This window comes from Salmo salar, unplaced genomic scaffold (genome assembly GCF_965601325.2).
Source record: "Salmo salar unplaced genomic scaffold, fSalSal1 ptg000152l, whole genome shotgun sequence".
NCBI classification, from domain to species: domain Eukaryota; kingdom Metazoa; phylum Chordata; class Actinopteri; order Salmoniformes; family Salmonidae; genus Salmo; species Salmo salar.
Genome location: NW_027675323.1, coordinates 1,532,214 through 1,557,450, shown reverse-complemented (window position 1 = coordinate 1,557,450; position 25,237 = coordinate 1,532,214). Strand labels below are relative to the sequence as shown.

Here is a 25,237-nt window from a genome sequence, read left to right as displayed (position 1 = left end):
TCGTCTTCCTAAAACCCACTAGCTTCTAGAACTCTCATGTTCCTAAAACTCACTAGCATCTAGAACTCTCGTCTTCCTAAAACCCACTAGCTTCTAGAACTCTCGTCTTCCTAAAACTCACTAGCTTCTAGAACACTCGTCTTCCTAAAACTCACTAGCTTCTAGAACACTCGTCTTCCTAAAACTCACTAGCTTCTAGAACTCTCGTCTTCCTAAAACTCACTAGCTTCTAGAACACTCGTCTTCCTAAAACTCACTAGCTTCTAGAACACTCGTCTTCCTAAAACTCACTAGCTTCTAGAACACTCGTCTTCCTAAAACTCACTAGCTTCTAGAACACTCGTCTTCCTAAAACCCACTAGCTTCTAGAACTCTCATGTTCCTAAAACTCACTAGCATCTAGAACTCTCGTCTTCCTAAAACCCACTAGCTTCTAGAACTCTCGTCTTCCTAAAACTCACTAGCTTCTAGAACTCTCGTCTTCCTAAAACTCACTAGCTTCTAGAACTCTCGTCCCCTTGGAACGAGCCCAAACAAAAATCATCTCAAATACGGAAAAACATGCCGTATAACAAAACTCAAATCAAATTGTACTGCGCCGAATACAACAGACCTAACAGTGAAATGCTGACTTACGAGCCCCTAACCAACAGTGCAGTTTCAAAAACATACAGAAAAGAATAAGAGATAAAACTCATCTCCAACACGGAAAAACGTGTCAAAATAATATGTGATCCATGGTAACACACTGGTTAAACGCAAAACACAAATCTTTTTGACTGCCCACCCTTGAGACAATCAGCAACCAAGTTGTCCTTACCACGGACATGTCTGATTTCAAGAGGAAACTCCTGCAAACATCCGTAGTAACTTTCCACCTCACTGCGGAGCTTCTCTCTCTTTTCAGGGTTCACTAGATAGGCATGTTGTTGGATCGGGGCCCAGTCCCCAATGTCATGCTCTAGTACATTTGGGTTGGCACATCTGAGAATGAACCCTGATATTCTAAAAACAGGGCAACAATGTCAATATAATTGTACCAAAAAAATTGTCAGTTGGTTGCACAAATAATTATGATTACTAAATGTTACATGAAATGTAAATATGAAATAGCCCCAATGTCAAAACACAGTTTTAACGTGTCCAAATCAATAACCAATATGCAGAAACAGTTTGGGATAAAGTGAAAACCTAAACATAACATGTGCTATTTACACAAACATCTGCCACAATAATCATATTACTTGTATTTTTTTAAACAAGCACCTTATAAACTGTACAAGCAGCAATAAATCACTGATATCCATTAGGGGGGAAATCAGGTTGAATCTGCTCTTCAAACTAACACAACAAAACAAAAACACATGGAAATGGGAGATATATTTTACCTCACTGGTTAGAGGACAACCTGCAGAAGACAGTCAGCTACATTTTGGAGTGATGCATTTAAATTTAGGGTCCCTAAACAAAGGAACGCAACACTTATTTTTCATAACTCATCGATATCACGATGAGATCAATTGTGTGACAGAAGGGAGATGAAGTTGCACGTCCTGTTAAAACTAACAGCTCAAAAACCACACGGAATCTGGGAATAATGTGTACATCCCTGGTTAGAGGACAATTTGTAGAAAACAGCTAGCTACATTTTGAAGTGTTGCATTTTGATTCCAGTGGGTCACCAACATGGTAAGTGTAACACAACTCTTTTTTTGTTAGTCACTTTTTGTTAAATCTCATAAATAGTACTCTTCCATTTCAGAGCCTGGATTTTCCCTCTGAGGCTAATATCCATATCATGTTGAAATCAATAGAACAGGGGACACACGTTTAGGGTTCTACATTGTGACATTATTAAAATACTCCTTCTACAATGTTAAAACATTCTACATTGTGACATTAATTCATTGATATCATGAAACAACTCCTTCATGTATGTATTTTCTGATATTTGATCAGAGATCTTTTATCAGATTATCTCTGGTCACAGCTATGAGGTTTCTCTCCTGTGTGTGTTCTCTGGTGTTGAGTCAGAGAGCCAGAATCAGCAAAACTCTTCCCACACTGATCACAGCTATAAGATTTCTCTCCTGTGTGTGTTCTCTTGTGTGATGTCAGATTGCTAGATTTACCAAAACTCTTCCCACATTGATCACAGCTATAAGGTTTCTCTCCTGTGTGTCTTCTCTGGTGTAATATCAGACCCCCAGACTCAGTAAAACTCTTCCCACATTGATCACAGCTATAAGGTTTCTCTCCTGTGTGTCTTCTCTGGTGTAATATCAGACCCCCAGACTCAGTAAAACTCTTCCCACATTGATCACAGCTATAAGGTTTCTCTCCTGTGTGTCTTCTCTGGTGTAATATCAGACCCCCAGACTCAGTAAAACTCTTCCCACATTGATCACAGCTATATGGTTTCTCTCCTGTGTGTGTTCTCTGGTGCACTGTCAGATTGCTAGATTGACCAAAACTCTTCCCACATTGATCACAGCTATAAGGTTTCTCTCCTGTGTGTCTTCTCTGGTGTAATATCAGACCCCCAGACTCAGTAAAACTCTTCCCACATTGATCACAGCTATATGGTTTCTCTCCTGTGTGTGTTCTCTGGTGCACTGTCAGATTGCTAGATTGACCAAAACTCTTCCCACATTGATCACAGCTATAAGGTTTCTCTCCTGTGTGTCTTCTCTGGTGTAATATCAGACCCCCAGACTCAGTAAAACTCTTCCCACATTGATCACAGCTATATGGTTTCTCTCCTGTGTGTGTTCTCTGATGAATTTTAATGCCTGTTGATGAGGTGAATCTCTTCCCACAGTCAGAGCAGCAGTGAGTTCTCTTCCCTGTGGATGTCTGCAGGTGTTTCTTGAGGTGTTCTGATCTGGAGAGACTCTTCTCTGCCTCTTCAGCATCATGATGTTGTTGAGGCTCCCCAGAGGATCCACGATAGTCACGTCTCTCTCCTGTGTGAACAACAAAGTCAGACAGATGATTAAAGGCCCACAACAGCGGTAATCCACTGTAAAAGGTGATGCCAACAGCGTAGCCATGATGTTGGACAACAATTGACGTCTGTAATGAATGTTACAATTATTTGATATTTGCCTTAAAATGAGCAAGAATAGTCATATTTTGTCTTGTTTTCACATTCGTAGTAACATCAATGATTGTAGGCTAGAAATAAGTTATTCATGTTGTTGAAACTCTAAGCAGTGTGCCAGACGACTTTTGGTCTCCAATATAGGCCCCTTTCTGTATTTGCTAAAATTGCGGCACGAGGGCAATTTGATTGCAGAAACTCCTCCCTGCTAATGAGGAAACCACTAGTTATGGATGTAGTATATCTGGTAATGAGGAAACCACTAGTTATGGATGTAGTATATCTGGTAATGAGGAAACCACTAGTTATGGATGTAGTATATCTGGTAATGAGGAAACCACTAGTTATGGATGTAGTATATCTGGTAATAAGGAAACCACTAGTTATGGATGTAGTATATCTGGTAATGAGGAAACCACTAGTTATGGATGTAGTATATCTGGTAATGAGGAAACCACTAGTTATGGATGTAGTATATCTGGTAATGAGGAAACCACTAGTTATGGATGTAGTATATCTGGTAATGAGGAAACCACTAGTTATGGATGTAGTATATCTGGTAATGAGGAAACCACTAGTTATGGATGTAGTATATCTGGTAATGAGGAGACCACTAGTTATGGATGTAGTATATCTGCTAATGAGGAAACCGATAGTTATGGATGTACTATATCTGCCTGGAGCAAAAATGGTGAGCAAAGATTTTAGTTTTTCACAATGTATTCTGAATGTGAATGGGGGAGACTCAGGGGAGTAACCTCCATTTCCAGGTTGCTTATGAGTACATTTCACACTACTTTGGATTATAATTGTAAGGCTCATTTGAATGTCCTGTTTAATAAAATGTTTGCTAAAGCATTAATAATTATGTGTAATTATTGAAGAACTGCGTTAATGACAGTATCCATTTGGGTGTTGTCAATAAAGTTCAGATTTTATTGATTTATTTAACCAGGTAGGCCAGTTGAGAACAAGTTCTCATTTACAACTGTGACCTGGCCAAGATAAAGCAAAGCAGTGCGACACAAACAACACAGAGTTACACATGGGATAAACAAGCATACAGTCAATAACACAATAGAAAAATCTATATACAGTTGTGCAAATGGAGTAAGGAGGTAAGGCAATAAATAGGCCATAGTAGCAGAGTAATTACAATTTAGCAAATTAACACTGGAGTGATAGATGTGCAGATGATGATGTGCAAGTAGAAATACTGGGGTGCAAAAGAGCAGAGAAAGTAAATAAAAACATGGGGATGAGGTAGGCAGTTGGATGGACTATTTACAGATGGGCTGTGTACAGCTGCAGCGATCGGTAAGCTGCTCAGATAGCTGATGCTTAAAGTTAGTGAGGAAGATATATGTCTCCAACTTCAGCGATTTTTGCAATTCGTTCAAGTCATTGGCAGCAGAGAACTGGAAAGAAATGTGTCCAAAGTAGGTGTTGGCTTTGGTGATGACCAGTGAGATATACCTCTTTGAGTGCGTGCTATGGGTGGGTGTTGCTATGGTGACCTGTGAGCTGAGTGAATGCGGCCTAGCAAAGACCTATAGATGACCTGGAGCCAGTGGGTTTGGCGACGAATATGTAGAGAAGGCCAGCCAACGAGAGCATACAGGTCGCAGTGGTGGGTGGTATATGGGGATTTGGTGACAAAACGGATGGCACTGTGATAGACTGCATCCAGTTTGCTGAGTAGAGTGTTGGAGGCTATTTTGAAAATGACATCGCCGAAGTCAAGGATCGGCAGGAAAGTCAGTTTAACAAGGGTATGTTTGGCAGCGTGAGTGAAGGAGGCTTTGTTGCGAAATATGAAGCTGATTCTAGATTTCATTTTGGATTGGAAATGCTTAACCTGTTGGGGCTAGGGGGCAGTATTTGCACGGCTGGATAAAAAAATGTACCCGATTTAATCTGGTTACTAATCCTACCCAGTAACTAGAATATGCATATACTTATTATATATGGACAGACAACACCCTAAAGTTTCTAAAACTGTTTGAATGGTGTCTGAGTATAACAGAACTCATTTGGCAGGCAAAACCCTGAGACATTTTCTGACAGGAAGTGGATACCTGATGTGTTGTATTACCTTTAAACCTATGCCATTGAAAAACACAGGGGCTGAGGAATATTTTGGCACTTCCTATTGCTTCCACTAGATGTCACCAGCCTTTACAAAGTGTTTTGAGTCTTCTGGAGGGAGATCTGACCGAACAAGAGCCATGGAACGATGATGGCCCATTAGACACCTGGCGCGCGAGTTCATGTTGGGTACCCTCGTTCCAATACGTTATAAAAGAGAATGCATTCGTCCACCTTGAATATTATTCATGTTCTGGTTAAAAAAGGCCCTAATGATTTATGCTATACAACGTTTGACATGTTTGAACGAACGTAAATATATTTTTTCCCCTCGTTCATGAAGTGAAGTCCGGCGGGCTTAGATCATGTGCTAACAAGACGGAGATTTTTGGACATAAATGATGAGCTTTTTTGAACAAAAATACATTCGTTATGGACGTGTGATACCTGGAAGTGACATCTGATGAAGAGAATCAAAGGTAATGGATTATTTACATAGTATTTTTGATTTTAGATCTCCCCAACATGACGGCTAGTCTGTATCGCAACGCGTATTTTTCTGGGCGCAGTGCTCAGATTATTGCAAAGTGTGATTTCCCAGTAAGGTTATTTTTAAATCTGGCAAGTTGATTGCGTTCAACAGATGTAAATCTATAATTCTTTAAATGACAATATAATATTTTACCAATGTTTTCTAATTTTAATTATTTAATTTGTGGTGCTGACTTGACTGCCGGTTATTGGAGGGAAACGATTTCCTCAACATCAATGCCATAGTAAAACGCTGTTTTTGGATATAAATATGAACTTGATAGAACTAAAAATGCATGCATTGTCTAACATAATGTCCTAGGAGTGTCATCTGATGGAGATTGTAAAAGGTTAGTGCATCATTTTAGCTGGTTTTATGGTTTTGGTGACCCTGTCTTTGAATTGACAAAACATTACACACAACTCTTGTAAATGTACTGTCCTAACATACTCTAAATTTATGCTTTCGCCGTAAAACCTTTTTGAAATCGTAAAACGTGGTTAGATTAAGGAGATGTTTATCTTTCAAAGGGTGTAAAATAGTTGTATGTTTGAAAAATTTGAATTTTGACATTTATTTGGATTCAAATTTGCCGCTCTTGAAATACACCTGCAGTTGATGGAGTGCACCACGGGTGGGACGCTTGCGTCCCACCTAGCCCATAGAGGTTAACTTCATCGGGGTAGGGGGCAGTATTTTCACGTCCGGATGAAAAGCGTGCCCAGAGTAAACTGCCTGCTACTCAGGCCCAAAAGCTAGAATATGCATATAATTAGTAGATTTGGATAGAAAACACTGAAGTGTCTAAAACGGTTTGAATAATGTCTGTGAGTATAACAGAACTCATATGGCAGGCAAACCTTAGAAAAATCCAACCAGGAAGTGTGGAAATCTGAGGTTTGTAGTTTTTCAAGTGATTGCCTATCTAACACCCAATATACAGTGTCTATGGGGTCATATTGCACTTCCTAAGGCTTCCACTAGATGTCAACAGTCTTTAGAATGTTGTTTCAGGCTTCTACTGTGAATGGGGAAAGAATAAGAGCTGATTGAGTCAGGTGTCTGGCCGTCAGCCATTATTTTAGTTACGCACGCAGCCATGAGCACAAGCTCAGTTCTCTTTCCTTTATGAAGACAAAGGAATTATCCGGTTGGAATATTTTTGAAGATTTATGATAAAAACATCCTAAAGATTGATTCTACACATCGTTTGACGTGTTTCTACAAACTGTAATATAACTTTTTTGACTTTTCGTCTGGACTTTAGTGCGCGCGCCTTCTGCATTTGGAATAGTGAACCTAACGCGCGAACAAAATGGAGGTATTTGGACATAAACATGAACTTTATCGAACAAAACGTACATGTATTGTGGAACTGGGATTCCTGGGAGTGCATTCCGATGAAAATCATCAAAGGTAAGTGAATATTTATAATGGTATTTCTGACTTCTGTTGACTCCACAACATGGCGGGTATCTGTATGGCTTGTTTTGGTGTCTGAGCGCTGTACTCAGATTATTGCAAAGTGTGCTTTCGCCGTAAAGCTTTTTTGAAATCTGACACAGCGGTTGCATTAAGGAGAAGTATATCTTTAATTCTATGCATAACAGTTGTATATTTTATCAACGTTTATGATGAGTATTTCTGTAAATTGATGTGCTCATTCATCGGGGGTTTTGGAGGCAAAACATTTCTGAACATTACATGCCAATGTAAAATGGGGTTTTTGGATATAAATATGAACTTTATCGAGCAAAACATACATATATTGTGTAACATGAAGTCCTATGAGTGCCATCTGATGAAGATCATCAAAGGTTAGTGATTAATTTTAGCTGTATTTCTGGTTTTTGTGACGCCTCTCCTTGCTTGGAAAATGGCTGTGTGGTTTTTCTTGTCTAGTTGGTGTCCTAACATAATCTTTCGCCGTAAAGTGTTTTTGAAATCGGACACTGTGGTTGGATTAATGAGAAGTGTACCTTTACAATGGTGTATAATACTTGTATGTGTGAGAAATTTGAATTATGAGATTTTTGTTGTTTTGAATTTGGCGCCCTGCTATTTCAATGGCTGTTGGCGAGGTGTGACGGTAGCGTCCCACCTACCCCAGAGAGGTTTTAACATGCCGGTACATACTGCTGTAATAACATGCAAGCAAATTGTCAGCCAAAATATCGTGTACGGTAACTTACTTGAAAAGAAATGTCTTTATTACATTGCTTAACATGTTCTTAACATTTGTCATAATTAGTTAAAGCAATGAATTTGTTTCGGCTCTCGTTGGACTTCGGCTGCATATTTTCCGCCATTTTCTTCAAATCTGAAAATGATGTGAAGCTACGTCCATTTCCTGAAGAATTGCATTATGGGCCCTAAAGTACTGCGTGTATACGTCATATTTTGGCGAATTTAGTACGACATCCGGGAACTTTTGGCATACTAACTACATCAACGACATCATAACCGCCATCGATAAGAGACATTACTGTGCAGCCGTATTCATCGACCTGGCCAAGGCTTTCGACTCTGTCAATCACCACATTCTTATTGGCAAACTCGACAGCCTTGGTTTCTCAAATGATTGCCTCGCCTGGTTTACCTACTACTTCTCTGATAGAGTTCAGTGTGTCAAATCGGAGGGCCTGTTGTCCGGGCCTCTGGCAGTCTATGGGGGTGCCACAGGGTTCAATTCTCAGGCCGACTCTCTTCTCTGTATACATCAATGATGTCGCTCTTGCTGCTGGTGAGTCTCTGATCCACCTCTACGCAGATGACACCATTCTGTATACTTCTGGCCCCTCTTTGGACACTGTGTTAACCTGTTAGTGCTAGGGGGCAGTATTTACACGGCCGGATAAAAAACGTACCCGATTTAATCTGGTTATTACTACTGCCCAGAAACTAGAATATGCATATAATTATTGGCTTTGGATAGAAAACACCCTACAGTTTCTAAAACTGTTTGAATGGTGTCTGTGAGTATAACAGAACTCATATGGCAGGCAAAAACCTGAGAAGATTGCAAACAGGAAGTACCCTCTCTGACCATTCCTTGGGCTTCTTGGCTCTGTTTAAAGAAAATGTAGGATATTTGCTGTAACGTGACACTTCCTACGGCTCCCATAGGCTCTCAGAACCCGGGAAAAAGCTGAATGATGTAATTCCAGCCGCTGGCTGAAAAACTTTAGCGCGTTTGGATGGAAGTCGATCAGAGGGCCATCAGACTGAGGCTCGTGCACGAGGGGATCCCATGCTTTTACTTTCTCTCTCTTTGAACGTAAACACGCTTTCCCTGTCGGAATATTATCGCTTTTTTACGAGAAAAATTACATAAAAATTGATTTTAAACAGCGGTTGACATGCTTCGAAGTACGGTAATGGAATATTTAGAATTTTTTTGTCACAAAACGCGTCGGGCGCGTAACCCTTATTTACCCTTTCAGATAGTGTCTTGAACGCACGAACAAAACGCCGCTATTTGGATATAACTATGGATTATTTGGGACCAAACCAACATTTGTTATTGAAGTAGAAGTCCTGGGAGTGCATTCTGACGAAGAACAGCAAAGGTAATAACATTTTTCTTATAGTAAATCTGAGTTTGGTGAGTGCTAAACTTGCTGGGTGTCTAAATAGCTAGCCCTGTGATGCCGGGCTATCTACTTAGAATATTGCAAAATGTGCTTTCACCGAAAAGCTATTTTAAAATCGGACATATCGAGTGCATAGAGGAGTTCTGTATCTATAATTCTTAAAATAATTGTTATGCTTTTTGTGAACGTTTATCGTGAGTAATTTAGTACATTTTTAGTAAATTCACCGGAAGTTTGCTAGTATGCTAGTTCTGAACGTCACATGCTAATGTAAAAAGCTGTTTTTTGATATAAATATGAACTTGATTGAACAAAACATGCATGTATTGTATAACATAATGTCCTAGGGTTGTCATCTGATGAAGATCATCAAAGGTTAGTGCTGCATTTAGCTGTCTTTTGGGTTTATGTGACATTATATGCTAGCTTGAAAAATGGGTGTCTGATTATTTCTGGCTGGGTACTCTGCTGACATAATCTAATGTTTTGCTTTCGTTGTAAAGCCTTTTTGAAATCGGACAGTGTGGTTAGATTAACGAGAGTCTTGTCTTTAAAATGGTGTAAAATAGTCATATGTTTGAGAAATTGAAGTAATAGCATTTCTAAGGTATTTGAATAACGCGCCACTGGCTGTTACGTAGGTGGGACGAAATCGTCCCACTGGCCCTAGAGAAGTTAACTAACCTCCAAACGAGCTTCAATACCATACAACTCTCCTTCCGTGGCCTCCAACTGCTCTTAAACGCAGGTAAAACTAAATGCATGCTATTCAATCGATCACTGCCCGCACCTGCTCGCCCGTCCAGTATCACTACTCTGGACGGCTCTGACTTAGAATACGTGGACAACTACAAATACCTGGGTGTCTGGTTAGACTGTAAACTCTCCTTCCAGACTCACATTAAGCATCTCCAATCCAAAATTAAATCTAGAATCGGCTTCCTATATCTCAACAAAGCATCCTTCATACCCTCGTAAAACTGACCATCCTACCGATCCTCGACTTCGGTGATGTCATCTATAAAATAGCCTCCAAAACTCTACTCAACAAACTGGATGCAGTCTATCACAGTGCCATCCGTTTTGTCACCAAAGTCCCATATACCACCCACCATTGCGACCTGTACGCTCTCGTTGGTTGGCCCTCGTTTCATACTCGTCGCCAAACCCACTGGCTACAGGTTATCTACAAGTCTCTGCTAGGTAAAGCCCCGTCTTATCTCAACTCACTGGTCACCATAGCACCACCCACTCGTAGCATGCGCTCCAGCAGGTATATCTCACTGGTCACCCCCAAAGCCAACACCTCCTTTGGTCGTCTTTCCTCACAGTTCTCTGCTGCCAATGACTGGAACGAACTGCAAAAATCTCTGAAGCTGGAGACTCATATCTCCCTCACTAGCTTTAAGCACCAGCTGTCAGAGCAGCTCACAGATCACTGCACCTGTACATAGCCCATCTGTAAACAGCCCATCTATCTACCTACCTCATCCCCATACTGTATTTATTTATCTTGCTCCTTTGCACCCTAGTATCTCTACTTGCACATTCGTCTTCTGCACATCTACCATTCCAGTGTTTAATTGCTTTATTGTAATTATTTGACCACCATGGTCTATTTATTGCCTTAACTTACCTCATTTGCACTCACTGTATATAGACTTTTTGTTTTCTTTTGTTCTACTGTATTATTGACTGTATGTTTTGTTTATTGCATGTGTTGTTGTATGCGTCGAATTGCTACGCTTTATCTTGGCCAGGTCGCAGTTGCAAATGAGAACTTGTTCTCAACTAGCCTACCTGGTTAACAATTTGACCCCCACAGGAAATCTTCACTGGCAGTTATAGAAAGACCCATTTACTATATAACCATTGATTCTTGAAGAATATAACTTATAAATGCCTCAAACTGTATTACCCCACCAGAAACCAAAACATAAGCTTGTATAACGCCACTGTTTGTTAACAAGCACTGTATAGCTGTGAAATCTTGTTTAAAATGATAATTTTGACCTTATGGATGTCATGGATGGCCAGTGCTTGTATTTATAGTGTAGTCAATTCAGGGGGTAGTCCTGAGCTAGACTCAAACCTGGGTCCAGTAACTGTCAAGCCAACACCTTATAACTGTTATGTCAAGATGTCTGAACTTCTTGAAGAGGTCTCTAGGTGTTGGGTTACGGTTTCTACAATAGCTTCCTCTATGAATTTGAGAGTGATTACATTTCTCCAGCCCCCATCCCTCAGCTGTTTACCAAACCAAGCCTCTGGGCAGCCATTTTGTTTCTGTTTAAAAACTAGGTTGTCCCTTTAAACAAGCCACACAATCAACCAATTAATCTGCAGTTCAAACAATAACAAAGCTGTAATTCCACCACTGATTTGGTAATAAGATGATGATGGGGCTGGAGAAATGTAACTAATCTCAAATTCATAGACAGACCTGCGGATGCAAAGACTGACCATCCATGATATCAACATTATAGTTTTAACCATGTTGAGGCTATACAGTATTGATTTACATTGTTTCTAAACATTGGAGTAAAAAAAGCTTATTTGGGGTTCTGATGGGGTACAACAGTTGAACTAAGCTCATGAGACGTGTGTTATATTCTTCAAGAATACATGGCTATAAAAAAATCATTAAAAAGTCTAAATATGGATGTAGCTATTGCATATTTCCCCTTTAACACCAAACATCAGTTCAACAACTGCAGAGTTTGTACCTCTGTTTTTAAGACAGTACTTACTAGTGTTAATCAGGGAACGGTTTCTCAAAACCATCTTATGGCTAAGTTCACCGTTAGAACCATTGGACGCCTTAAGATGCGTTTGGGAAACCGGGCCCAGATGTCCAGTTTCCTCCTCTTCATCTTCTTCCAATGTGACAGTCATCTCCCCCTCCTCCTCTTTCACCCCATAAACTGCATCCTCCTCTTTCTCTTCCTCCTCGTCTTTTACTGTAACATCCTCCTCGTCTTTCACTCTGAATGCGACTTCCTCTTCTTTCACTGAAACGTCTTTCTCTTCTTCTTTCACAGTTACAGCCTCACCCTCTACTTGTTTTTGTATTGAAACAGCCTCCTCTTCCTTCTCCTCTTTCACGAAAACGTTCAGCCACAGTCCCTCTTTCTCCGTCCAGCAGACCTCTTCTTTAGCAGGAGGAGAGTAGCTTGGTGAGCTCATGGTCGGGGATGTTAGCTAAGCTAATGCTAACTTAACCAGCCCGCTAGCTGATCAATAACAAAAACACCGTAAATATGAAATTAAAACGGATAACTAACTAGACGACAGAAGTGGGTTTAAAACACAGTGGCTAATATACACTAAAGCATCTAAAGAGCTTTATTGGTTCGGCTATTTTGTCTAGCAAGCTACCGTGGTGGCTGAATAACTGTTGTTGCTGTTGAAAGAAGCGTTCCGTCCACTACATTATACGTCACACCAACAGCATCGCCTTAAATTCCCAGACCGCCATCTGCTGACTGGAGTGGGTAACGCAGTAGAGTAAAATGTATACTTTATTTTCAGACAAGTTTGATTGTAGGAAGATTTTTTTACTCACCAGTGTAACAACACAGTGTGGTTAAAGACTTAGTAAGCTAGTTGTAGTCACGATCTGGTTCCCTATAAGGACAAACAGTTATGTTTTTTGCGTTATTACAAATGTATTGTAATGAAACAGCAGGGAGCAGGTCTCGAACCCTCGACCTTCAAGCCCGAAGTCCAGCGCGCTATCGACTGTGCCGCAAAAGCTCGAACGGCAGAGTCAATATCCGTGCTTATAAACCCAGGGTCGTTACAGTATTAACTTATTTAGGGACATCTTCTAAACTACCCACAATGCACTATTTTCCAACGTCATATGTATTATCAACTCTATGCTACCGGGTTTGTATGCCAGTGTAACGGTGTAATGAAGTTACATTTAAAACATTTATTTAACCTTTATTTAACAAGGCAAACCAGCTAAGGACAAATTCTTATTTACAATAACGGACCCGTGTCTGTAGTTTTGATCCCGGGTCTGTAGTGATGCCTCTACCACTGAGATGCAGGACCTTAGACTGCTGCTCGTGTGTTTACATTACATTCAGTGATAAAGGTATGGGATTCTGGGTAATCCACAGCAGATTTATGGAGAATTTGAAAATTGGGTGGTCCTGGGATAGAAATGTATAAAGTTGACATTAGATCATAAAATCCACCTTTTAAATCATAAATTAGCAATTTATGTTTTAGTAACTTCTGTTGTTGGTTTGGCCTCTCTTTATATGTTATTTGCCGAATCTCAGTTTTCCATGTGGGTTTTATGCTGAAGTTCCCTCTATCAAGTTGGTAGCAAACTGGAAAATGCATCTTCTTCAGGAGTGCTATTTATATCCTGATCATTCATCCACACTGCATCTTCTTTAGGAGTGCTATTTATATCCTGATCATTCATCCACACTGCATCTTCTATAGGAGTGCTATTTATATCCTGATCATTCATCCACACTGCATCTTCTATAGGAGTGCTATTTATATCCTGATCATTCATCCTCACTGCATCTTCTTTAGGAGTGCTATTTATATCCTGATCATTCATCCACACTGCATCTTCTTTAGGAGTGCTATTTATATCCTGTCGACTACTGATCATTCATCCACACTGCATCTTCTTTAGGAGTGCTATTTATATCCTGATCATTCATCCACACTGCATCTTCTTTAGGAGTGCTATTTATATCCTGATCATTCATCCACACTGTGTGTCTCATCAATGCAGGTAATTTATGACATGTATAAAGTATGTGTTTTATAAACTCATGAACACCAGCCAGTTTATCAGCCCGGTTCTGTTAGTTTAGGTGGATTATACTTCTTCACCACCAGAGGGGGACGTTGAGTAATATTTCAGGTTAATTTGATATATTTTGATACTAAAATGGATGACAGTTTATTCTGATGTTGTGAATATGAGATTACACATGGAAACTATGTATTTATTTTATTATAGTAAATTAGGAATTATTAGGAACTGTTAAATCCACTATATGATCATAATAACTTTGACAGACATCTTGATAGTTTTTTGTTAGTATATTATAGGGCAGATTTATGGAGAATTACTATGGGATTGCTATTTATATCCCGTCACTACTGATCATTCATCCATACTGTGTGTGTCCCATCATTGCAGCTTTGGAAATAAATGAACTATCCATCCATTGCTCCTTCCTGTGTTGACTCACTGACTTGAGGGACGGGAACAGGAAGGTCGATATCTAGCTCAAGCTTCACCTCATACCTTTCATGAACTGTGTGGTTGTGTTATCTAGAGGGAAGCCGTTAGCACGGTAGGCTCTGGTGCCTTCTTGCTGTGGGCTCAAATCGACAGAGGAAATCAACCTGCTTGCTCCTTTTTGTTTTGACAACTTTTCATTAGGGATGTTATGTTTGATACCGGAGCTACGAGGCCTGCGTCCAAATCGCTAAGCAGTAAACTTCAAAGCAGTGTACCGATGCCTGTATCACTTTATCAGCAGCATGTCATCAATGACGTCTGAAGCTTCATTTGATCAAACAACCACCTGATTGGTTTGGTATTGGGCCTGTTCGACATTGCAGGCGACTGCCGACTGACTGATCTACAAATCCCATTACATCATAAATAACTACTCATTATTATTTATAAATCAGTCACCATTTACCCACAATGCAGCATGGATTTTATGCTCTCGAGCACGGTGAGTGGTTTAGTAGATGACATAAAGGCTATGCTGCTACGGTGTGGGATACCATCTATAATAATGACATAAAGGCTATGCTGCTACGGTGTGGGATACCATCTATAATAATGACATAAAGGCTATGCTGCTACGGTGTGGGATGTCATCTATAATAATGACATAAAGGCTATGCTGCTACGGTGTGGGACGTCATCTATAATAATGACATAAAGGCTATGCTGCTACGGTGTGGGACATCATCTATAATAATGACATAAAGGCTATGCTGCTACGGTGTGGGATACCATCTATAATAATGACATAAAGGCTATGCTGCTACGGTGTGGGATGTCATCTATAATAATGACATAAAGGCTATGCTGCTACGGTGTGGGACGTCATCTATAATAATGACATAAAGGCTATGCTGCTACGGTGTGGGACATCATCTATAATAATGACATAAAGGCTATGCTGCTACGGTGTGGGATACCATCTATAATAATGACATAAAGGCTATGCTGCTACGGTGTGGGATACCATCTATAATAATGACATAAAGGCTATGCTGCTACGGTGTGGGATACCATCTATAATAATGACATAAAGGCTATGCTGCTACGGTGTGGGATACCATCTATAATAATGACATAAAGGCTATGCTGCTACGGTGTGGGATGTCATCTATAATAATGACATAAAGGCTATGCTGCTACGGTGTGGGACATCATCTATAATAATGACATAAAGGCTATGCTGCTACGGTGTGGGATACCATCTATAATAATGACATAAAGGCTATGCTGCTACGGTGTGGGATGTCATCTATAATAATGACATAAAGGCTATGCTGCTACGGTGTGGGATACCATCTATAATAATGACATAAAGGCTATGCTGCTACGGTGTGGGATGTCATCTATAATAATGACATAAAGGCTATGCTGCTACGGTGTGGGATACCATCTATAATAATGACATAAAGGCTATGCTGCTACGGTGTGGGATACCATCTATAATAATGACATAAAGGCTATGCTGCTACGGTGTGGGATGTCATCTATAATAATGACATAAAGGCTATGCTGCTACGGTGTGGGATACCATCTATAATAATGACATAAAGGCTATGCTGCTACGGTGTGTCATCTATAATAATGACATAAAGGCTATGCTGCTACGGTGTGGGACACCATCTATAATAATGACATAAAGGCTATGCTGCTACGGTGTGGGATACCATCTATAATAATGACATAAAGGCTATGCTGCTACGGTGTGGGATGTCATCTATAATAATGACATAAAGGCTATGCTGCTACGGTGTGGGATACCATCTATAATAATGACATAAAGGCTGTGCTGCTACGGTGTGGGATACCATCTATAATAATGACATAAAGGCTATGCTGCTACGGTGTGGGATACCATCTATAATAATGACATAAAGGCTATGCTGCTACGGTGTGGGATACCATCTATAATAATGACATAAAGGCTATGCTGCTACGGTGTGGGATACCATCTATAATAATGACATAAAGGCTATGCTGCTACGGTGTGGGATACCATCTATAATAATGACATAAAGGCTATGCTGCTACGGTGTGGGATACCATCTATAATAATGACATAAAGGCTGTGCTGCTACGGTGTGGGACATCATCTATAATAATGACATAAAAGCTGTGCTGCTACGGTGTGGGATACCATCTATAATAATGACATAAAGGCTATGCTGCTACGGTGTGGGATGTCATCTATAATAATGACATAAAGGCTATGCTGCTACGGTGTGGGACGTCATCTATAATAATGACATAAAGGCTATGCTGCTACGGTGTGGGATGTCATCTATAATAATGACATAAAGGCTATGCTGCTACGGTGTGGGATACCATCTATAATAATGACATAAAGGCTGTGCTGCTACGGTGTGGGATACCATCTATAATAATGACATAAAGGCTATGCTGCTACGGTGTGGGATACCATCTATAATAATGACATAAAGGCTATGCTGCTACGGTGTGGGATGTCATCTATAATAATGACATAAAGGCTATGCTGCTACGGTGTGGGATGTCATCTATAATAATGACATAAAGGCTATGCTGCTACGGTGTGGGATGTCATCTATAATAATGACATAAAGGCTATGCTGCTACGGTGTGGTATACCATCTATAATAATGACATAAAGGCTATGCTGCTACGGTGTGGGATACCATCTATAATAATGACATAAAGGCTATGCTGCTACGGTGTGGGATGTCATCTATAATAATGACATAAAGGCTATGCTGCTACGGTGTGGGATACCATCTATAATAATGACATAAAGGCTATGCTGCTACGGTGTGGGATACCATCTATAATAATGACATAAAGGCTATGCTGCTACGGTGTGGGATACCATCTATAATAATGACATAAAGGCTGTGCTGCTACGGTGTGGGATACCATCTATAATAATGACATAAAGGCTATGCTGCTACGGTGTGGGATACCATCTATAATAATGACATAAAGGCTATGCTGCTACGGTGTGGGATACCATCTATAATAATGACATAAAGGCTGTGCTGCTACGGTGTGGGATGTCATCTATAATAATGACATAAAGGCTATGCTGCTACGGTGTGGGATGTCATCTATAATAATGACATAAAGGCTATGCTGCTACGGTGTGGGATACCATCTATAATAATGACATAAAGGCTATGCTGCTACGGTGTGGGATGTCATCTATAATAATGACATAAAGGCTATGCTGCTACGGTGTGGGATACCATCTATAATAATGACATAAAGGCTATGCTGCTACGGTGTGGGATGTCATCTATAATAATGACATAAAGGCTATGCTGCTACGGTGTGGGATGTCATCTATAATAATGACATAAAGGCTATGCTGCTACGGTGTGGGATGTCATCTATAATAATGACATAAAGGCTATGCTGCTACGGTGTGGGATACCATCTATAATAATGACATAAAGGCTATGCTGCTACGGTGTGGGATACCATCTATAATAATGACATAAAGGCTATGCTGCTACGGTGTGGGATGTCATCTATAATAATGACATAAAGGCTATGCTGCTACGGTGTGGGATACCATCTATAATAATGACATAAAGGCTATGCTGCTACGTATAAAATGTGTCTGTTCTAAATGCTGTGATTTTCCCAGCCATCATTCTGTATGTCTCTTCTGATCTGCAGTCATGTTTTAGTTGGGTTTTGTTAGTTGGGTTCTAACTGGTCTCCATTAGTTGGGCTCCAGCTCGCTGACCATAGCCGTGCTGATTGGCTGCGCTGGTTAGGCTAATAGCTCCAGCTCACTGACCATAGTGTCACGAACCGGCTCGAAGACCGTAACAAAAAGTGAGACAACGTGGAGATAAAGAATAACTAAATATATTTATTAACTTAAGTAAAGTAAATACAATGAACAATGGTGTGTGTTTAGTCAGTAGTGTAAGTGAGTGGTCGCGTGTATACATGTGATAATGAGGGGTGTTGAAAGGTGCCAACGCAGACACCCAAAATCTGTCTGTGTCTGCATGGAGAGAGTCTCCTCAATGAACGGGGAAGAGGTGCATTTATCCTGGGACACACCCATTATGTATGTATGTAGTCTGGTGATATACCAGGGACTGGGGATGCAGTTAGGTTTGTATGCAGTCTGGTGATATACCAGGGACTGGGGATGTAGTTAGGTTTGTACAGTCTGGTGATATACCAGGGTCTGGGGATGTAGTTAGGTTTGTATGTAGTCTGGTGATATACCAGGGACTGGGGTTGTAGTTAGGTTTGTACAGTCTGGTGATATACCAGGGACTGGGGATGTAGTTAGGTTTGTACAGTCTGGTGATATACCAGGGACTGGGGATGTAGTTAGGTTTGTACAGTCTGGTGATATACCAGGGACTGGGGATGTAGTTAGGTTTGTATGTAGTCTGGTGATATACCAGGGACTGGGGATGTAGTTAGGTTTGTATGCAGTCTGGTGATATACCAGGGACTGGGGATGTAGTTAGGTTTGTACAGTCTGGTGATATACCAGGGACTGGGGATGCAGTTAGGTTTGTACAGTCTGGTGATATACCAGGGACTGGGGATGTAGTTAGGTTTGTACAGTCTGGTGATATACCAGGGACTGGGGATGCAGTTAGGTTTGTATGTAGTCTGGTGATATACCAGGGACTGGGGATGCAGTTAGGTTTGTATGTAGTCTGGTGATATACCAGGGACTGGGGATGCAGTTAGGTTTGTATGTAGTCTGGTGATATACCAGGGACTGGGGATGCAGTTAGGTTTGTATGTAGTCTGGTGATATACCAGGGACTGGGGATGTAGTTAGGTTTGTATGTAGTCTGGTGATATACCAGGGACTGGGGTTGTAGTTAGGTTTGTACAGTCTGGTGATATACCAGGGACTGGGGATGTAGTTAGGTTTGTACAGTCTGGTGATATACCAGGGACTGGGGATGTAGTTAGGTTTGTACAGTCTGGTGATATACCAGGGACTGGGGATGTAGTTAGGTTTGTATGTAGTCTGGTGATATACCAGGGACTGGGGATGTAGTTAGGTTTGTACAGTCTGGTGATATACCAGGGACTGGGGATGCAGTTAGGTTTGTACAGTCTGGTGATATACCAGGGACTGGGGATGTAGTTAGGTTTGTATGTAGTCTGGTGATATACCAGGGACTGGGGATGCAGTTAGGTTTGTATGTAGTCTGGTGATATACCAGGGACTGGGGATGTAGTTAGGTTTGTATGTAGTCTGGTGATATACCAGGGACTGGGGATGTAGTTAGGTTTGTACAGTCTGATGATATACCAGGGACTGGGGATGCAGTTAGGTTTGTATGTAGTCTGGTGATATACCAGGGACTGGGGATGTAGTTAGGTTTGTACAGTCTGATGATATACCAGGGACTGGGGATGTAGTTAGGTTTGTACAGTCTGATGATATACCAGGGACTGGGGATGTAGTTAGGTTTGTACAGTCTGATGATATACCAGGGACTGGGGATGTAGTTAGGTTTGTACAGTCTGATGATATACCAGGGACTGGGGATGCCGTTAGGTTTGTTTTCCTCTAGCTACTCTCCAGTTTGCTCCCAGCAGCGTTCATAGAACATAGATCCCTGTTCAACTAGGCTGCAGAGTTCCTAGTTTGACAGATAATTCAACCAGTGTGACCAGTGGGTTTCTTTAAATGAATGAATATGAAACTGCCTTAAATACAGATGTGAAGCACAGTATGTTTTAAATTCTCACTCAAAATATGCACTGCTCTATTTGAACGTCTCAATATAATATTATTATTTAATGAAAGGAATAAAAATACATTTGTATGCAAATAAAAATGTATCTTAACTGCGTTTCCCTCCAGTCCGCAGACGGCGATGTGCGTCTTTAAGGCGATGCTGCAGCGTGACGTATAATCTAGTGGACGGAACGGATCAACAACAACGAGTCAGCCACCTTGGTAGCCAACAGCCGAAACATTTAGACTGTTTCTGTGCATATTTGCCTCTGTGTTTTAAATATACTTCTGACATCTAGTTAATAGACACCATTTAAATGTTATAGGTACATTGTTAGTCAACTAGCTGGCTTGATAAGTTAGCCTAGCACTAAACTAGTCGCTCATGCTAACTAGCTAGCTAGCTAACATCCCCGACCATGAACTCACTGATGTATTCCTCGCCTGCTAAAGAAGAGGTCTGAACATGAGCTCCCTAAACTACTCCCCTCCTGTTAAAGAAGAGGAGGTCTGCTGGACGGAGAAAGAAGCTCTGGGGCTGAACATTGTCGTGAAAGAGGAGAAGGAAGAGGAGGATGTCACAGTAAAACAAGAAGTAGAGGGTGAGACTGTTACTGTGAAAGAAGAAGAGAAAGACGTTTCAGTGAAAGAAGAGGAAGACGCGTTCAGAGTGAAAGAGGAGGAGGATGTTACAGTAAAAGAAGAGGAGGAAGAGAAAGAGGAGGATGTAGTTTTTGTAGTGAAGGAGGAGAAAGAGGGAGAGATAACGGTCATATTGACAGAGGAGTCAGGAGATCTGATTACCACCAGTAAGTACTGTCTTAAAAACGGGCTCTAACTCTCCAAAGGTTTTGAACGAACGTGTTGTTTTAAAGCAGCATGCTACTGAAATTCTATACTTGAAGATGTTGTTCTGTACTATAGGAATTCATGTTATAATATAATGTTAAAGCTACATTTTAAAATTGATGATTAAAGCCCTGAATGCTGATTGGCTGACAGCCGTGGTATATCAGGCCGTATACCACGGGTATGTCATGTATTTTTACTGTTCTAATTATGTTGGTAACATGTTTATAATAGCAATAAGACACCTCAGGGGTTTGTGATAGATGGCCAATATACCACGGCTAAGTTCTGTATCCGGGCACTCTGTGTTGAGTCGTGCTTAAGAACAGTCTTTAACCGTGCTATATTGGCCATATACCACACTTCCTCTGGCCTTATTACTTAACTGTAACATGTGTATACCATCAGAGTCCCCCCACCACAAAATCACAACTTAATTGTCTCACAGAATGGCAAACATGTTATAAATGAAATTTTTGACGTGTGTCCATTGTAGGCCTTGCGTAGAGTGTGTATACCCGCAAAAAGCAGATTTCTAAATAATGTTGGAGAAATACATAAAATAAGTGTCACGTCCTGACCATAGTAACTGGTTATTTTCTATGGTAGAGTAGGTCAGGGTTTGACAGGCGGTGTTTTGTGTTTTTCTATGTTTTCTATTTCTATGTGTTAGTTCTAGGTTTTCTATTTCTATGTTTTTTTGGGGGGTTGATCTCCAATTGGAGGCAGCTGGTCCTCGTTGCCTCTGATTGGAGATCATATTTAAGTAGGGGTTTTTCTTCCTGGGTTTTTGTGGGCAGTTGCATTCTGTTTAGTCTCTGTACCTGACAGAACTGTAAGTTGATAATATCCTTTTGTTATTTTGTCATTAGTGTTTTGAGTAAATAAATATAATAATGAACACTCAACACGCTGCGTTTTGGTCCCCTCTATACGACGCCCGTTACAATAAGAAGCATTATTGAAATGAAATGGACACGTGTTATGGGGAGACTGAACATATTAGCAAAAGGACAAGCGTTTTGGGGAGACTGAAAATATTAGCAAAAGGACAAGTGTTTTGGGGAGACTGAACATAATAGCAAAAGGACAGTTTGTAAGTCTTCAAAATAACAATTTTGAAGGAAAGGTGTGGCTAAACAAAAAAATATAATTTAGAGAGATAGTAATGTCCATTATTACTTTAGAGATGAAGTGGGACACCAACAAAACGTTATTAACAATGGATCAACTGCAGCCTATAACACTGACTGGAATAGTAATATATATTATTATAGAGCTCTGATCAGCCTATAAACATGATCTATTATTATAGAGCTCTGATCAGCCTATAACATGACATTATCTATTATTATAGAGCTCTGATCAGCCTATAACATGACATTATCTATTATTATAGAGCTCTGATCAGCCTATAAACATGACATTATCTATTATTATAGAGCTCTGATCAGCCTATAACATGACATTATCTATTATTATAGAGCTCTGATCAGCCTATAAACATGACATTATCTATTATTATAGAGCTCTGATCAGCCTATAAACATGACATTATCTATTATTATAGAGCTCTGATCAGCCTATAAACATGACATTATCTATTATTATAGAGCTCTGATCAGCCTATAAACATGACATTATTTATTATTATAGAGCTCTGCTCAGCCTATAAACATGACATTATCTATTATTATAGAGTTCTGCTCAGCCTATAAACATGATCTATTATTATAGAGGTCTGATCAGCCTATAAACATGACATTATCTATTATTATAGAGCTCTGTTCAGCCTATAAACATGACATTATCTATTATTATAGAGCTCTGTTCAGCCTATAAACATGACATTATCTATTATTATAGAGTTCTGCTCAGCCTATAAACATGATCTATTATTATAGAGGTCTGATCAGCCTATAAACATGACATTATCTATTATTATAGAGCTCTGATCAGCCTATACACATGACATTATCTATTATTATAGAGCTCTGATCAGCCTGTAAACATGACATTATCTATTATTAAAGAGCTCTGCTCAGCCTATAAACATGATCTATTATTATAGAGCTCTGCTCAGCCTATAAACATGACATTATCTATTATTATAGAGCTCTGCTCAGCCTATAAACATGACATTATCTATTATTATAGAGCTCTGCTCAGCCTATAAACATGACATTATCTATTATTATAGAGCTCTGCTCAGCCTATAAACATGACATTATCTATTATTATAGAGCTCTGATCAGCCTATAAACATGACATTATGTATTATTATAGAGCTCTGATCAGCCTATAAACATGACATTCCCTGAGAGATTAGATTTGGAGCTCTTCATCATTTGTTTTTAAATCTCACCGTCACCAAGTTTATTATTAATGATGTAATGTTGTGAAAACTGACCTCAGGGTATTGAGGGATCTAGTCTAGATTAAACCTCATAGGAAGACATTTTTATTTAATGCAGGTTTCATTCAGGTCTCTCTGTTTAACTAGATACTCTGTTTGTCTTTTGCAGGAGAGAGACCAGACTCTGACAGCAGGAAGAGTTCCTCAGGGGAAACAGACCCAGAGACACCTAACCAACACCACTGCTCCCACTGTGGAAAGAGTTTTAGGTGGTTAGGGAGCCTGAAAATGCATGAGAGAACACATACAGGAGAAAAGCCCTACCACTGTTCCCACTGTGGAAAGAATTTTACTCAGTTAGGAGCCCTGGTTGGGCATGAGAGAACACACACGGGAGAGAAGCCTTACCACTGTTCCCACTGTGGAAAGAGTTTTAGGTGGTTATGGGTCCTGAAAAAGCATGAGAGAATACACACGGGAGAGAAACCTTATCACTGTTCTCACTGTGGAAACAGTTTTAGGTGGTTAGTGAGCCTGAAAACGCATGAGAGAATACACACAGGAGAAAAGCCTTTCCAATGTTCCCAGTGTGAAAAGAGTTTTAGGTGGTCGGGGAGCTTGAAAAAGCATGTGAGAAAACACACAGGAGAAAAGCCTTTCCAACATACTAATACACAGGAGGAGAAGACATACCACTGCTCTCATTGTGAAAAGACATTTTCCCAGTCAGAGGACCTGAAATCACACGAGAGAATAGAGAGGCTGTGTTCTGACTTGTGTTTCTGACTGAGAATTTGTCCACGGCCAGGATTCATAGGGCCAGGGTGTCCGCTATGGACGCCTGGAAAAAATCAGCAGTGGACATTTCTGAACGTTTATCCAACAGACCTGTACATCCATGAATGGATCTCTATAATGTGTAACTATTTCTGATGTATGTGTTGTGATGAATTGTTTAATAGATGTACTATGTTAGGTATATTTATCTGTGGTTTAATTTCAACAGATTTTACTGATGCTATTAGATTGCTGTGTGGGGGGAGTTTTATATATACAGTGCCTTCAGAAAGTATTCACACCCCTTGACTTGTCCCACATTTCGTTGTGTTACAGCCTAAATGTAAAAAATATTTTTATTTATTTTTATTTCACCTTTATTTAACCAGGTAGGCCAGTTGAGAACAAGTTCTCATTTGCAACTGCGACCTGGCCAAGATAAAGCATAGCAATTCGACACATACAACAACACAGAGTTACACATGGAGTAAAACAAACATACAATCAATTATACAGTAGAAAAATCTATATACAGCATGTGTAAATGAGGTAGGATAAGAGAGGTTAGGCAATAAATAGGCCATGGTGGCTAAGTAATTACAATATAGCAATTAAACACTGGAATGGTAGGATGTGCAGAAGATGAATGTGCAAGTAGAGATACTGGGGTTAAATGGATTCAATACCCCATAATGTCAAAGTGGAATTATGTTTTTGGAAATGTTTACACATTTAATTAAAAGCCTAAATAAGTTCAGGAGTAAAGATTTTGCTTAACAAGTCACATAAGTTGCATGGACTCACTGTGTGCAATAATAGTGTTTAACATGATATTTGAATGAATACCTCATCTCTGTTCCCCACACATACAATTATCTGTATTGTCTCTCAGTTGAGCAGTGAATTTCAAACACAGATTCAACCACAAAGACCAGGGAGGTTTTC

General features: G+C 40.0%; 2 protein-coding genes across 2 annotated transcripts; one reads left to right on the top strand and one right to left on the bottom strand.

Moving 5' to 3' along the window:
• Positions 1-1,843: 1,843 nt before the first annotated feature.
• LOC145866978 (uncharacterized) lies at positions 1,844-14,613 on the bottom strand. The gene is made up of 2 exons (XM_082971034.1): positions 14,607-14,613; positions 1,844-2,906 (listed from the first exon to the last, which is right to left on the bottom strand). Exons 1-2 carry the CDS (start codon positions 14,611-14,613, stop codon positions 1,975-1,977), a joined length of 939 nt encoding a protein of 312 aa, XP_082827160.1. The 3' UTR covers positions 1,844-1,974.
• A 5,849-nt stretch (positions 14,614-20,462) lies between these two features.
• On the top strand, positions 20,463-25,046 carry LOC145867029 (uncharacterized). Its single transcript, XM_082971075.1, has 2 exons — positions 20,463-21,119; positions 23,685-25,046. The coding sequence occupies exons 1-2, from the start codon at positions 20,777-20,779 to the stop codon at positions 24,299-24,301; spliced, it is 960 nt and encodes a 319-aa protein (XP_082827201.1). The 5' UTR covers positions 20,463-20,776; the 3' UTR covers positions 24,302-25,046.
• Positions 25,047-25,237: the final 191 nt, after the last annotated feature.

Coding starts and splice junctions, on each gene's coding strand:
- LOC145867029 (XM_082971075.1), top strand. CDS start 20,777: ATGAGCTCCCTAAACTACTCCCCTCCTGTTAAAGAAGAGGAGGTCTGC. Junction 21,120..23,684: donor AGGAGATCTGATTACCACCA/GTAAGTACTGTC, acceptor TGTCTTTTGCAG/GAGAGAGACCAGACTCTGAC.